Below are 16,808 nucleotides of genomic sequence, written 5' to 3' on the forward strand. Positions count from 1 at the left end.
CATAAACCCTAAAAGGGTAATTAAGAACCACTTAACATCACTTTAAATACTCATTAACAGCTGACAATTTAAAACGATTTATAACCATTTAATTCCTAGCTATAAAACCATGCAGTAGGCTTAAAGGAGGATACCTAGAGTGCATACTGCCTGTCTTAATCAGTTACCTGCCTCTATGGCACTCCTTGGAGTACACCGCCACACTGCCTCACCTGTGTTCTTATCGCGGGTCAAGCATGCCCTCAGTACAGTAGGGTACGTGGCAGTGCGGCGCGTCTTTGCGAAGCAAACTAGTGTTTTCTGGATGCAATGAATGAAGAGATGCGCTTGAACTGGAAGTTTTGCTACCTCCATTACACCAGGAGGGCCCGTGTCTCATTGGCAGTTTTTGCATGCAGATGTTTCGTTAAGTGTCCGCTTGCAGGTACAACTAGTGTACAAACCTCTTTTACACAGTGGCCCTGTGTGGGAAAATAGAGTACCACAAACTGGTACAGATGTATCCGTGTCAGTAACAGACTGCACCGTGAACCTTTCGGGAATCGTGCTGGGTAAACTAATTGTTACAAAAATGTTTTTGTGATTAAGTTATGCTATGTGAGTTTGCAATGTGCTTTAACTCGTGTGTGTGTGTCATCCCCCCCCTCCCCCCCCCCCCCCCTCCCCCTGTGGTAGGTTGGTCAATTGAAAAGCCAGGTCTTACAGCTTCTTGTAGAATTCAAGAAGAGAGTAACCGGCTCTAATATGGAGTGGAAAGTCGTTCCACACTTTAGGAGTGATGCAAGATAATGCCCATAGTAGAGGGTGTTCCCATAGGCCAACTTGCTGGTGACCTGGGTGTGAGCAATAGTTCATCTATTCTTGCTTGGGACTATTTGAAGATATTCCTCAGTATCTTCTGTGTGGAAGCATGATGCAGTGACGGCGGTGGCTTGTGTAGGCATGTCCAGTTCGTTGTTGATTATCATTGAGGTTCCTCGCATTCTTCTGGGTGTGGGACCGAATTTGAATTCGGCCAGCCAACAGTTGGAGTCCCATGGTGAGGTGTTCTTGCCAAAGATCACTACTTCCTTGTCGGTGTTGAGCATGAGACAGTTCTTTTTCATCCAGGTAGCTACTTTGGTCATGTATGCATTGGACTTCTTTCTTGTGTTGGGGATCTTGTCCAAGAGGGAGGCGGAGTTGCATGTCGTCTGCATAACCGAGCATATAAAACAGGATGTTGATGTAGTGTGCCCAGATAATGCTGGCAAGAGGGATCATGCATGTTTGAAAGAGGGTTGGATGGTTCAATGAACCTTGAGACTCTCCACAGATTAGATTGCGGTCTTCCGATGAGAAAGGTGCCAGGCTGACAGCTTTTATTCTATCCATTAAGAACTAGCAGAGAAAGTCTTTAAATGCCAATCTCATGCAGGCGCCTGATGAGGATGGGGTGTGAGATCATGTTGCGTGCTGCAAAGAGGTCCTGGAGAAGGAGGGTTGCTGTCTCTCCTGTCAAGTATCATGTAGATGCAATTTGTGGCGAGTACTGTTTCTGTACTGTGGATGGGCCTGAGCCCAGACTGTGGTGTCAAGGGGCTGGTGGTTGCTGATGTGGTCAGTTGACTAGTTTCTCCTAAGACTCTTGCTGCTTATGGTAGGAGGAAGATGGCTCTGCAGTTGGAATCCGTTTCTTGCTCATGGATGGTTTCTTGAGCAGGGGCATGACTGTTGTATGTTTCCAGGTGTCCAGGAATGGGGCTCATTCGATGGAGACCTCGAATATGGGTGTTAGTGCTTTGCTGATCAGTAGGAGTCCTTTGATGAAGGCAAATGTTAGAAGGTAGAAATTATTTAGAGGGTGGTGATAGCAAGCCACAGGGCCATGGTTTGTCCATCTGCCGTGATTGGAAGTTGGGTTGCAACAGGGTCTGGTTGAGGCTTGGAGTTGCTGTATATAGAGGTGATTTTCTTACAGAAGAATTCAAAGAGCTTGTTGCAAAGGTCCAGAGAGGGTCATGTTGCTTGAGGAGACAAGAGGTGCTGTTAAGTCTTTGATGGCGAACATTTCCTTAGTGCTGTTAGTGCTGGTGTTAATGCGATCTGCACCTGCTGTGCGAAAGGTGATCCGTATCTGCTGGCGGTAGCAATGAACAGCTGATTTGAGATGGTTTTTATCTGCAGTGTCTTGACTTGTTATCCAATTGTGCTCCAGTTGCTTGCAGTGGTGTTTTATCAGCCTGAGTTACACTGTGTACCAGCTGGCCTGTGGTTGACCTCTTGCTGTTGGGTTGCGCTTGAGGGGGAGCCACATGCAATTGTGGCTTAGAGCAAATCGCTGGTGACTCCTCTTCGAAGATGCTTTTTGCCAGCTGCGGCGGGCCGTTCCGGTGTTGGTAGGTCTGTTATAAAGCAGGATGGGAATGCAGAAATTGCCAAGGGCGCAGGTTGTCCAGGTATTTTTGCTGGCTTGTCAACCGTGATATTCCTGGTTGATTAATAAATCTCGTCCAATAGGTGTTGGTGGTGTCTGTGGGTTTGGTAATGTGCTGGGTGAAGCCAAGGTTTCCAAATTTTTGTAAAAGTTTGATTCGATGCGGTCTTCTAGGTGAAAGTTAAGGTCTCCAAGGAGGAATAAAGTGCTGGCATTGATGATGAGTGGTGAGATGTAATCCATGATGTTGCTGACTAAATTGGTGTGGATCCTGGTGGTCTTAATAAGAGTGTTCCGCCACGGGTGAAGTAGGCAGTGATTCGTATCTTGAAAATGAGGTTCCATGTAGCTGGTGGGTGTGGCTTGTGATGACCGTTTTGCCTAATGCCGTTGTAGCTGGCAGGGATGGCTGTGGCAATGTCTGGTGCTGAGGTTTGGTTTAGCCATGAGTCCGTGGAAAAGAGCCGGTCTGGACCATGGTTGTGCATTAGGTCTCATATCACCATGGTGTTTGATGAGCGAGCGGGTGTTGATGCGCATGCATGCAAGTGTCATGATTGTGGTCTGTGTGAGTGCCTGAGATGATGAGGGCTGTTGGTGCAGGCATGGTGGGCGTGGAAGAGTGCATGGGAACTTGCTGGAGGCGCATGTCAACGAACACTCCTGTGTTGTATGGTGCTGGGTGGCGGTGCTGCGAGCGGCGGCCAGCATTGAGAGCATAGAGGAGCGCAGCAGCGTTTTGGTGAGTAGGGTGATAACCAGGCTTTGCAGCGTGAATCTTTTCTGGAATCGCATGCTGTGCTTTATTCTGGCGGTGGTACATCATAAGAAAAGGAGTTCATTTCCTCCCAGCGGGAATTTTGAATTCTGCCGAAACCTTTGTGGAAAAAAAACACAAACTGAGAAGAAGCTCAAGTCCCCAACGACCCCAGAGCCACAGGAAGATTAGTAGGAAATCTTATTTGAAAAGTAAGACCCTGAATCTCTGGGTATGCTCAAAGTCAGAGGGGGTTTGAACATTTCGAGACTATGGCAGGACATGTAATTGTAATTGAATTTATAAGCGCTTACTACCCCAGACAAGTAATTCGAAGTGATTTTCCGACGAGTAGCACGCTACTCCGGAACCCTCTTGGGAGGAGCACAGGGTACCGTGGGAGGGTAAGCCAGTGATGTCACTTCCTGTGCAGATGGGAAATTAAGTCCTCTTACTTTGCATCTTCTTTTATAGACTATTTTAGTGGAAAAACAGTCGCTTTAACAAACTGCTTTAGCTGTTTTGCCTGTCATGTTTTCTGCAAAAAGAACACAACAAAAATACATATGTACCTATTGGTGCTCTCAATAAGCCCTCTTCCATTGGTCTGTTGAAAGGTCACTCACCTCGCGCCCACACCGGGTGAAGTAGCGGCAAGCGGTAGGTGAGAATAAGTGGCAAAGGCGACAAAGAGAGGCAGCAGTACGTGGAGTGAAGCCGGAGTAGGGTCCCGAAAGTGGTACAGAGCGCGAGACACACAACAAAGTAGAAAGAACTCACCAAATTGCGCGCAGAGGCCAGTCCCAAGCGGGTTCTCGCTACGCACTTGCAGACCAGTAGCAACACATCACAACGAGCCAGTAAATACCGTCCCACTCTAACTTGGGGCCGGCCTGACATCACGCACTAGCAGAGTGGCAAAGGGGGATAAAGAGGTCTTAAGAGAAACATATGGCTGTAGCTGGAGGAAGAACACCCACTCGTACACCGGGGGAGGGTGGGCAACCCCTGTGCAGATCACCAGACCATAAGACGGCCAGTTCACATAGGTGCTATCAGACCTGGCACCCACTAAGTGCAACGTAGGGGCTAATAAGGAGAGCATTAATGAATACAGTAAAGTGCAAGACATAACTGGAGCACATGCGCCGGTGTAACAGCAGTCAGTGTCTAATCACTCCTCCACTGCAACCAATCGAAACTGTGAGGGCACGGGGTGTGCTCGGAGTTACACCGCATCCTCAACTGTGCAGGCTCCCAGCGACCTCCCATCAGCCAGGGAGCACCACAGATCAGTGAACCACACCAGCGGATTTGATTCATTCTGCATTCAACCAAACAGCAGTGGCATATCGCTGACGTCCAGCACAGGTCACGGAGGTGAGCAGAGCCATTATCTCGGAGGCCATAGAAGCCAAAGTGACACCCTACCAAATAACCCCCCAGAAAGCAGCAAGGGAAGAGCGCGCGCTGTGAGCACCGCAGGAAGAAAACCTGACTGCGCCTAAAACTGCGTCCAGGAAACCTAGGGTGGAGCGACAGCTCAAAGTATATCAAAGCAGATAACAGCAACCGCAGTCACAAGTAAAACAAAATAAAATCTCAGTGAGCCAACACAAGCTCAGGTTAAGGTGAGAACCACGAGGCACAGCCATGGCTGAAAGAGTCAAGGCTTCAGCAACAATTAAAGAACAAGGGTGAGCCAGCAATATCAGACTCCCCCCCCCCCCCCCCCCCCCATTAAACAGAAGCAGGATATCAACAGCACCCTGGAGATGATTTTAAAGAAACTTGCAGAGGACCATGACCTGGCTAAGTCCACAAAGGACACCACGGATGCCATAAAGCTTGAGATCGCAGCAGTCAGGGCGGATCTTCACACTGTCCATAACTGGCTCGCCAGAGCAGAGAATTAGCGACGTAGAAGACGCATCCCTCAGCTCGACGCAGGAACTGAAAGCTCTATCTATAACCCCCTCATCACTCCAAAAACTGACAGCGGAACTGGAAGACAGAAATCAGAGGGGGAACATCCACATACTGGGCTTACCAGCGGGGGAGGAGGACACAGCAGGCTCCTGTGTGGCCTTTCTTGAGGATCTGATCCCTAAAATAACAAATCTAAAGTTTGACCGTCAATTTGAGTTGGACAGAGCGCACAGAGTCCCACGTTTAGGTCCTCAACAAGACAAGGGGCCCGTCCTATCATTTGCAGACCGTTAAGAGCTTAACACACGGAGGCCATTTTCGACTATGCACGTAAAAACCATCCGATCACATGGAAGGGCAACAAGATCATCCTTACGCAGGACTACTCAAAACCCACGGTCGACACCAGGAAGGGCTTTCATGCCCTGCGCGACAAGCTAAGGGCCAAAAACTTGCAGTTCTCTTTTGTAGCCCAAACCAAATTCAGAATAGTTGACTCTGGGAGACAGCACTTCTTCAGCATCCCTAAAGACCTAGCTGCCTATCTAGACGGTCCTACTCCTCAGCAAATGGATATTGGACAAACTGGGACCAGCAAAAGGAGAGCATCACCAGAACCGATCAACAGGTGAGAATGGCCAGTCAGGAGATCACTCTCAGGGCTCTACCTTAGACTGCCTGCTAGGGGATCTGCACAACTCGTAAATACACCAGCTACCTCAGTGGATCACCATAGGCAAGGCAGCTCAAGCAACCTCTATCTACCTCAAGTGGCAAACTCTGCTACCTCAGGAGGGGTGCCTCAAAATATATACAACCGGCTACCTCACGGGTGAACCTAGAACCCATCCGGTACCCAACCGCAAACCCACCTGGCATCTGGCAACACCAGGATATTGTCAGACTTTTGCTTTTCTTTTGATCAAGCACATCGTACAACCTAAAGATGATCCTCTGTATCCTTTATAATTCAGACTATTGTCAGACTTTCTTCAGGTATCTGCTGAAGGTCCCATTAATCAGGCCTTCTGCTGTAATGTTGAAGGAGAGGGGGTCTTCATGGAACAGAGTCTAGCGAGCTCTAATAATCTTTCTTGGGACTGCAGATATATAAACCACACGATAGGTAGTCGACGGGACGAGGATCCTGTCGTCGCACATCCGATATACGAGAGAGTAGTGGGGGGGGGGGGGATGGGAGGGGAGGGGGGGGGGTAACTACGGTTTCTTGGTTCTTTGCTATCTATCAGCTTTCCTGTCCATTTTCACCTCTTTACTCTCTATTTGGGCGCGAGCGCCTAGAGAATTACCGCAACGGTCCTGACACAGCTGCACGTTCAGGCATGCTGGGCATATTGATTACAGCGCACGGGGAAGCATAGTTGCATTGGGCAGTTGGTGTAGGGAGACGGTACAAATGGGTCCGACTGGCTCCAACAAGACTGATGTATCGAACAGAACTAATACACCCGCCACGGTATATCCTAGGTGATGGCCGGCAGTAGCACACTCAATTTAGCAACAGACCTTGACATAGTGTCCCTCAATGTGAAGGGCCTTAACCATCCCACTAAGCGCTGGAAGATCGTAGACTACCTGGTAAAAACGAAAGGGGATATAATCTTACTACAAGAGACCAAATTAACCGGGGATGATCCCAAACTGGTTAGTGGCAATTGGATCTCACAGACTGCATGCTCACCCGTCATTAAAAAAAAAAAGAGGGGGGTGTTATGACACTAGTATCCAAGAAATCCAACTTAACAATAGAATCACAAACCCATAATAGCGAGGGGAGGCTCCTGGTGACGCACCTTAGAAGGGGGGAGGAGCTAATCCACATGGCTAATGTGTACGGACCCAACACAGACGACCCAACTTTCTGGGCGGAGGTAGCTCGATCATTAGAGAGCTTCCCCCAAAATGACCTCACGGTGTTGGCAGGGGACTTTAATACTCCATTAGACCACATAACCAATACAGTCCACCTGTTTCCAACCCACAAAATCACATGCAGCCCTCCAAAATATATGCTCCAAAAGCAACCTAAAAGATGCATGGTGCCAGCAACACCCGGACACAAACGACTACACTTTCTACTCGAACCCGCACAACTCTTAAACCAGGATAGACTACATATTCATATCTGGGTCCCACACACACCTAATCGAACACTCAGACATAGCCCCTAGACTTGTTTCAGACCACTCTTGTATCAGTCTAAAGCTGAGTGGTTGTCAGAATGGGGCCGTCCCCTGGAAATGGCGTTTCAACAGCGACGTGCTGTCAGACCCCGCAGACAAAGGGTTGAAGAGGCCATATTGGATGAACTCAAATTTAATGATTCCCCTGAGACTAACCCCAATACTCTATGGGACGCCCTCAAGGCAACAATCAGAGGCACAATAATTGAGATTAAATCTAAAATCAACAAAAATACAAATTCAAGAATTGAGCAGCTGGAGCGGGAGATTAAAAACCTTGAAGTATCCCATGCTAAGGTGGTTAAGGATAATAGACTTTTAACTAAATTTCCACAGATGTAGTACGAATACAACAAAATACTAAGCGAGAGGGCGGGGCTGTGGATCAATAAATACAAAGCCCTTAATCTGTGCGAGGCCAATAAAGCAGGAAAATTATTGGCCTCCTACTTAAAGCACAAGCGTAACCAATTCGCAGTCTCTTCCATCACTGACTCAAACAACAGAACACCCACAAAACATAGACATCCATAAGACCTTCCAAGAGTTCTACTAGGAACTATATAAGAAAGACCAGAACCTCAACACAGAGAAGTGTTCTAGTTACCTAGTTAGACTCTGCCTACCACAATTAAACACCGAGGAGATGCACAGGTTAGACCAAGAAATTAATTCCCCCGAAATCGAAATGGCAGTCAAATCTCTGAAAGACAATAAAGCCCCGGGGCCTGATGGGTTCACTGCTGCCTTTTACAAAGCTTTCCCAAGCCAACTGAAACAGACTATGAACCATTTCTTTAACCACGCAGCTGCTAATGGGGGGGGCAAAATCCATGTCAGAGGCTAACAGTCATCCCCAAGGAAGGTAAAGACCACTTATCACCCAAAAACTACAGACCAATATCCCTTAACATGGACTGTAAGATGTATGCGAAAATACTTGCAGTCAGACAAAATACAGAACTACCCAAACTAATAAGTTACTCAAAGGTGGGCTTCCTTCGGACACGCATGTCCAATGACAACACACGACTTCTCTGCCTTATCATAGAGCAGGCATCTACCAAGCTGGTACCAGCCGTGGCCATTACTTGGACGCAGAGAAGGCCTTCAACAGTCTCCTGGGAATTCCTGGAGCGCTGGATGAAGGTCTTCAACCTGGGGGAGGGATACATACAGCCGAAATCCTCAATTGTTGGCCTGATGCAATCGATAGAATACTCTGGGCTCTCTGGGTATAAATTAAATAATGACAAATCGGAATGCAAACAATTAAATATTCACTGCACCCTGGGGGGTCGGGCTTATCATGGCAAGCGGGATACATCAAAATACCTGTGAATAAAATTTGTCAATGACCTCATCGACACACTACACCATAACGAGAAAATAATGCTAGAGAAGATTAAGAAGCTCCTAGAATCATGGTCACCAAAGTTCATAACGTGGTGGGGCAGAATAGAAACTATCAAAATGATGATCACGCCAATGATTAATTATCTGATCAGCATGCTCCCACTCTTACTCACTGATTTCCTACGCAAAATCGATATTTTGATCTCCAATTTCCTCTGGCGTGGAAAGAAAGCTCAAATAAGCATTAAAAAGCTAAGACTGGAGAAAAAACTAGGGGGAGTAAACCTAGCGGACTACAAAACTTTCCAATTAGCGTTCCTAGCAAAACAGGGGTCTTATTGGATAGCGCCGCCGGTTGGGTACACACCAACATGGTTGCAGGTGGAGAAAGCCATCCTAAACGACCTAAACCCTCTAGCTCTATTAACCGCAAACCGATACCTCTATACCGATCTTTAAAAACACCCAAACCGCCCTATTAAAGGTAGATAAAAAGCTAGAAAACAGCATAAAAGAGTCAAAATATGAATCACTTTGGGCCAATAGCAAGATTCTATATAAGGGGAAAAGCCTAACTTTTAAATCATGGATAGCGAAAGGCATCTGTTACCCCTTCCAAATAGAAAACGAAAACTACCCCATCACCGCACTCAAGGTTAAGCATTGGCATAGCCAATAGGTCTCGCTTTTGGGACCTTATAAGTGTTTAGCCATGCCACAGTTGCATAACTAAATACTTCTAAGGTCCCAAATGCGAGACCTATTGGCTATGCCAATGCTTGTTTCTGTTTTGCTGCTCTGTAGTAATGGCGGCGCACGGGTGCCACCATTACTACATGAAGTAATAAACAGGCTCACGGAGAACATCAAAGCGGCCGTGAAAGTGATCGTGATCAAACATCAAAGCGGCCGTGCGGCCGCGAAATTAAGGCGCGCCCGCGCACATGCACTGTAGCTCTAGGCTACAGTGGTAGCACTTTTTTGAGCCCCCACAAAATGTCTCGCCAGACCAGCGCATGCGCTGGGTCAGGCGAGACCTAAAAAACACAACCTTCATGAGATCGAATTTTAGAACTTCCTAAAAATCAGATTGGCTTTGTCCAAAACCAAATTCCTTTTCTCGCAACCCTCTATCTTCCAGCTCGTCTCTAAAATAAATAAATTAGGACACCATGTCTCACGCCTCTACAAACTCCTACGCCCTAAATCCACCAAGCTTAACGACAAGATAAACGCATACTGTAATAATCAAAGTAAAACCAATTTCAAGGACCATGAGTGGGCCACACTTTGGTCGTCAGTATCACGTAATAAGATTTCCCCAGTCCTATCACAAACTAAATTTTGGTTGCTTCACAGGGCTTTCTGGACTCCTGCACGACTACACATTAGGATTCAGGGATGAGGATTTATGCTGGAATTTTAACCAAGAAAAAGGGGATCTTGCACACTTTATCCTGTGCTGCCCAGCTCTTGAAACATTCTGGGGTGAAATCCTTAAGTTTTTAAATAAATTGTTTGACTGCTCTCTAACAAAAGAATTTTCAACTATCGCCACAGGATTTGTGTGTTGACCTGAAGTCAGCAGAGGACAGGGACCGTCTGGACTTAATGCTGACAGCAGCAGTGAAAATGGTCCTCACAAACTGGAAAGACACTTCCAAGACATCGTACAAAGGTTGGCTCAACTGGATCACACATCTTAGAGGAGCAGACAACATATCTCTACAGTGTTCACCCTGGAAGTCAGCCTCAAGAAGGATGTGGGGGTCCCTGGACACGTTTCTGGACCCATGCAGGCGGGGTGGGCTGGGGGTGACACATCCTGGCAACCCAAGTGAAATTCCACTCCAACAAGAAGATACCTGGGCTCTAATGGTTACAACCAATGTCAGACGAAATGTTTATGCACTGTATTCTCGTCTGCCTGTCTTCTATCTCTTCTGTCACCAGTTAGCTCTCATGCTCCTTTCTATTTTCCTTTCTCTTTAGAATATTAACTCAGATGGGGTAAGCACAGAAGTTTATAGACCAACAATTTTATGTCGCGATGCAAACCCTGTTACAGAACTACTAATGTGTTTCTGTATCTTTTTTAATTTAAATGTGTAATAACTTGTTGAAATTTAAAAAAATGAATTTAAAAAAGTCACTTACCTTTACTCCATGCTGTAATGGCAGACAAATGAGTCAGCCTGCTTCATCCATTGGCTGTCTTGCACTGTGAGGACGTGTGCTTCAATGCCAGGGCTGTGGGTTCATATATACATATGTATGAAATGCATGCCTGTCATTGCTTGTTGTTTTACGCACGTGTTTGGAAGAGGTTGAAGGAGGGCTTCCTGATCCCAGTTGGCTCAGTATCTCTCCTTGCTCTCTCCATCAGTGCACTGCTGCCTCACCTTTTTTTTCTACCTTAAATCACCTCTCTCCACTTCCTGCTACTTCCCCGTGTCGCATATCTCCGTGTCTTGGCGTTTCGTCCGTGTCTCCCTCCTTTCTTACTCCGTGTGCAATCCCTCTCCTGCAAGAGCTGTGTGCACCTGGCAGGCAAGAGGGGGGTCAGGGAGATGGGAGTCTGCAACGATCACCACCCCCCCCCCCCCCCCCTTGAAATAGTGAGCCTCCGCAGTGTTAGGATTTTCACTGTTTCTTTGAGAGTGCCAGATGTGAAGGGAGATTTAGGCAGCTTTTGGCACGGTTTAAAAGTTCAGCGTGCATGTGTCACCTTATAACATGGCCCATGTCTTCAATGGAGGTCTGCAAAGTTAACCTGGTCTGGTCTTTCAATGAGCGGGAGGAACTGACCAGACCCTGCATCCCACGTAACAAACTATTCTCCCTCAGATTACAAATGACGACAATTCACACCGGTGTTTTGGCTTCAGATGGCGTGCCAATAAAGTTCCCACTGTGCATCGGCCCATAGCACGAGGGGTTTGCATCTCCTGAGGCTCAAGGTCTCCATGGACAACGTATTACAGATCTTAACACAGTTTCAGTGCGGACTAGATTAATTAGATGGGGATGTACGAAGAGAGCCCCAGATGTGCCCAGGGCGTGATGCGCTAGGGGTCCTGTTCACATAGACCTCTGACTGGACATTACGCATAGATTATGATTCTCTAAGCCAGTCCTCAAAGTGAAGGGGTTTCTTGCCCCAAGTCATAGCAACTCTACGCTTCTCCAACAACATAGCCACTGCGATTAACTTCTGGCATGTTTTGGGAATGTTTTTCACGTAGCCCAGGAGTGCAAGAAACTGAGTTGGCTCCAGACTTTTGTCATCCTGCACTTGTGACCAGTGGGCACCGACCACGGGACTGTCCAAGGCCAGATGCTTGAAGCCCAAATCGAGCGTGGCGCTCTACCAGCAGTCAGAGCTCTCGTCATGCCCAACCACAGCAGGCCTGTAGGATTATAGTCGGTTCTGTGAATGGATTTAAAGTGGATTAACATGTGCTCCCTTTGGTGGAGACTACCCCTCGTCTGCTGGTAACAGTATCCCTATTGGGCTTGTGGAGTCTCATATCCCAAATCCTGGGCCCGTTTGTTCCTGGACTGAGTATGTTGTGTTGGTGTCCTTTATTCCATTGGCCATGTTTGTGCTCAGTCTGGGTCTCTATGATCACTCTGCAGGTGCGCGAGTTGGGAAATAGCGGGGGGATAACTCACCAGTAGTGCGGCGAAGTAAGTGATGTCACCACATCCAGCGATGGCCGTACCACCTTCAAGTATTCTGGGAAGGTGTTGCACTGTTTATCACTAAATTGATCCCTACGCGTGCAGAACTGCCTGCCCAGAGTGATTTAATCACGCCCATTTCATTGACCTTTATGCAGGGATGATTAATCTAGCCAGGGGGCATACACCTCATTTACTAGACTCCTCGGGCCAGCGTCGACCACGGTTAGGATTGTTCTGAAGCAGGTACAATAGTTTGGACAGCAGGCACTGTTCTCTTTAGGGACACTTTTCCTGCTGCAAGGGTACTGTAACAAGCGATGCTATAGTTTCACTGCATTTGCCCTCGTTTTTTGCTATGATGGGGTCCAGGTACCTCATTGGTGCTGCTCGTCATTTTCAGTAAGTCCAGTACTGGTGTAAGGGTGCCTTTAGATAAGGGAAGTATGATGGATGTAGACCATTTAATCGATTACCCTGACCATCTCCGAAAGCTTGCAATTTTTACAGTTATAGGGTTCAAATTCTGTTCTTGTTGGGTGTTCCAACAGTAACCATACGGATGCAGTTTTAATGCCACGGGTCTAGTGAAATTCTGAGCATGCTGCTAAGGGGTTCCAAGGACCGAGCAGAGAGTGTCCTTGCTCTCTGCAGTGGGTTTCCACTGGACTACAGTGACTGCTATTGCAATATTAGGGGATGACTTTCTGCCAAGGATTTGTTCTCATGAAGTTGTGCGGCGGACTGCATCTCAGATGATGGGGTCCTCACAAAGCACGTCTTTGTCCTGCCCGTGGTTTAAAAGTGGCAGTGGGCCCGCAGTATTTCAGTGCAGGCCTCTAATCAGTAAAATATACAACTTCATCTATATACGTGCCTATTTTATTGATATAGAGCACAGCTCTTTGGGTTGCCTTAAAATTCCACCACGACAATTTAATTGTAAACAGAAACGAAAGCTCGTACATGCTGCAGTTTACCCCTCATCAGGTCTTCCTGAGGGGCTCGCTAGCAGAGGTGAAGTGAGATTGCTGTTCAGTGTCTGGAGTTCCTCTGCGGCAGAGATTGGCTCTTGTGGGGCGCTTGCATACTTCTGTCTCCCACATCAAGCTTATGCTTACTAGTGTAACTAAAACCAGCAATTGAGTGGTCTGTTAAGTCTGAATTTGATGGAAGAAACTCCAGGAACCTCGCTTTTCGTCCGCCCTCTTCCCCGCCCCACCCCCCCTCCAGCCCCCTACTTCTGATGGTATTAGCTCCTCACCACTGGTAATCTCAGACTGTTTCAGCTTGCATCCTGTGCGAGGGCCTTAAATCACAGGGCAAATCTCGGTTTTGTCTTTTCCTCAGCTATACTGTTAGGCTCTGGAGTGTCGCCGGGATCTGCAGTGTCCCCCGTGATAGTCGCTTTTCATGCAAGTCTACCTTTTTCGAAGCACACAAGATTTTTGAGTCATGTAATTCCTGTGCCATTGAGGACTAGTTAAGTCTTGGAGCGTTGGCCACCACTGACTGTCTGGCTTACTTCACTTGCTTCGAGTTCTGGCCTGGGTGAGAGTGGAGCAGATCTAGGAAAACTAATACAGTACTTGGCGGTTCTTGACAATCCTGTGGTAATTTAAGACAGATCGCATATCTTGGCATCCTTATTGGTAGTAGGATGTTGCCATTTCACGAACAGTACCTTTGACAGAGTGAGGGTATCTGGAGAGCAAGGATCAGAAACTGGTGACTGGTACTCTTGTGATTGCAGGAGGAAACTGCTGCAATAGGATGTGTGAAGGCCTCATCCAGCATCTGCGGATGACTCCAAATGTAGCAGAGATGGTCTGAGATGGCCACACCCTGCAAGGTGTGGTATATACGTTTCAGCAGCTCAGTCAGTTTTTTGGACTGAATTTTGCGGTATTGTCCAACTAGATATTTGCAGTCAGCGCTCCGTCCACGTTTAACTTAACATTGCTTTTGTTTGGAAAGCGTTCTCCCCTGCAGAGGGCGGTGATCGGTGCCTAAAGACTTGTCGTTGATCATGCTCTGTGTAATCCCTCTTCTGTTGATGCTGGGATTGGTGGAAGTCCTAAAATAAACTGTTTGAACGGGTCTGTAGTGGTTCTTGAGAACCACCTGGCATGTCTGCCATATATTTCAGATTTTGAAGTCCGGTTGTCTTTCTCCCATTTTAAGAAATCTTAAATCCTGACCACCTGTACAACCTATTGTAGCACAAAAGGTCAGACAGACTGAGTTTTACAAATATCACCAACAATTCCAAGAGGTCAGACACCTGTCGCTGCTCTTTTTTTATTGCTAAAACAGAGTTCTTTCTATGTAGATTTTACTTTTTTTTGGGTAACAAAGTGCATGGCGTTGCATGGTGTCTGGCGCATATAGGTGTGACTGCCCAAATCCGTTGCAAGTAGGACCGCCTGGGCTACTCCTTCAGACAGACATTTTAATCATTACTCTTTCCCCTCGCAGGAGACTCGTCTCTGTGCTTTACTTCCTAGGAATCACATTGATCAGGTGTGCAATGTACAATACTGTCCTGCCTTGGGTAGCTTCTGTTTCCTCAGCTCGTCACTTTGTACTAATCTTTGGGAATGAATGCCACAGAATTGCTTGTAGTGAACAGCCTCGTGTAATGGTGCCCGCGACAAGGACGTTTGGCAATAAGAGTAGATATGCATCATTTGCAATGCTTTGTTTCAACTCGCTGGCAGCTTGTGCCCATCAGAGCAGTATTTGTTTTTATGCCTCCGATAAATAGAACACCTGGAGCCTGGCGTGAGCTAGTGTACTAGCACACATTGCGCCACACAGTTATTCTACGCAACTTTGACTCCACTTGCATAAGCAAACACGATGCTGATGTCGTTTTCTCTGGTAGTTGTATTCTAACACTTTGTATGTTTCCATCCTTTAGGTTTCCACTTGAGTGGCACTGTGACCGAACCAGCTACTCCGTCTGAGCCTGAAGTGATGTACAAGGTGGCAATCAGCTTCGACCGGTGCAAGATCACCTCCGTGACGTGTGGCTGTGGGAACAAGGACATTTTTTATTGTGCACATGTAGTGGCGCTCTCTTTGTATAGAATTCGCAAGCCGGACCTGGTGAAACTGCGCCTTCCCATCTCGGAAACTCTTTTCCAGATGAACCGGGACCAGCTCCAGAAGTTTGTACAATACCTTATCACGGCGCATCACACGGAGGTGCTCCCTACTGCTCAAAAACTGGCTGACGAGATCCTTTCTTCCAATTCTGAAATCAACCAGGTGCACGGTAAGTGTCCTGCGTGGATTGTAGGTGTGTAGTGCCACTTGGGCACTCATTCCTTTGAAGAACAGATAAGACAATTGTACGTAATGTTATTTTTATAGGATTTCTTGTGGAAAATGTGAAGGGCCTTCTGTGCTTTCTGTGCTTAAAGAGGATGCCAATCTCATGTATTGTAAACCTGCCCACTCCTACACATAACCTTTTGCATCTTTGAGGTTTGCTGTGATCATTAATTGATCAGGTCTATCAAGGACCTGCTGACGCTGCAGCAGCCTGTGCTTCCTGCCTGTGCCTACCAAGTAAACCTCTACTGTAGATTGGGTCTCACCAGGCTTCAGCCCTTTCTCTCTTCACATGGAGAGGTAGGTGGACCTGCTCTGTGCATCTTGGCATGAGCGAGCTGTCCAGGGGTCCGCTTTCCATGGTTTGCTGTTATCTTGTCGTGGAAGTCTTTACTTCCTGGCACCTCAAGGTGGGGCAGCCGCAGGTGAATAGCTTGCAACATGTTGAATTGGGCTTCCTCCTATATCCATCATAAATTGTCCCGAGGGACAGTCGCCATTCATACGCTTTGGGAGCCGCCCCTGCATATAAATCTGGAAACATGATTTGTGTGTGTCATTGAAGTTTAAGGAAGGGAAACGGCAGTGCATGCTCTTGCCAGCGTGTTAACAGCATGCTTAATGGTCCCCATCCCAGTGTTTGGATTCTTAGCTGCCCGTCCTTTATGTGCATTCTGAAAACTGCTCTTTCACAGTCCTAGGCATCAGTGATGTAAGACTACACAGGGACTCGGTCTTAAGCTTCAGGTTACTGTTACAGGTGCATGTAGGTGCTCTGATGCTAGGTAGGGAAGAGTCATCCCTCTCTTACTGCAGGTGCTCTGATAGGAAAGGAAGAGTCCCCTCTTACTGCAGGTGCTCTGATAGGAAAGGAAGAGTCCCCTCTTACTGCAGGTGCTCTGATAGGAAGGGAATAGTCCTCTCTTACTGCAGGTGCTCTGATAGGAAGGGAATAGTCCTCTCTTACTGCAGGTGCTCTGATAGGAAAGGAAGAGTCCCCTCTTACTGCAGGTGCTCTGATAGGAAGGGAATAGTCCTCTCTTACTGCAGGTGCTCTGATAGGAAGGGAATAGTCCTCTCTTACTGCAGGTGCTCTGATAGGAAGGGAATAGTCCTCTCTTAC

At 47.2% G+C, this 16,808-nt stretch overlaps 1 protein-coding gene across 1 annotated transcript in view; it reads left to right on the forward strand.

Annotated features, from left to right (window-relative positions):
- Positions 1-16,808, forward strand: part of ZSWIM5 (zinc finger SWIM-type containing 5) — a 390,515-nt gene that overhangs the window by 153,558 nt on the left and 220,149 nt on the right. Inside the window, exon 2 of the mRNA XM_085602808.1 lies at positions 15,270-15,626. Coding sequence (XP_085458934.1) covers positions 15,270-15,626 — 357 coding nt within the window. The remainder of the gene's footprint in view (positions 1-15,269; positions 15,627-16,808) is intronic.

Source organism: Triturus cristatus, chromosome 4_2 (genome assembly GCF_964204655.1).
Source record: "Triturus cristatus chromosome 4_2, aTriCri1.1, whole genome shotgun sequence".
NCBI classification, from domain to species: domain Eukaryota; kingdom Metazoa; phylum Chordata; class Amphibia; order Caudata; family Salamandridae; genus Triturus; species Triturus cristatus.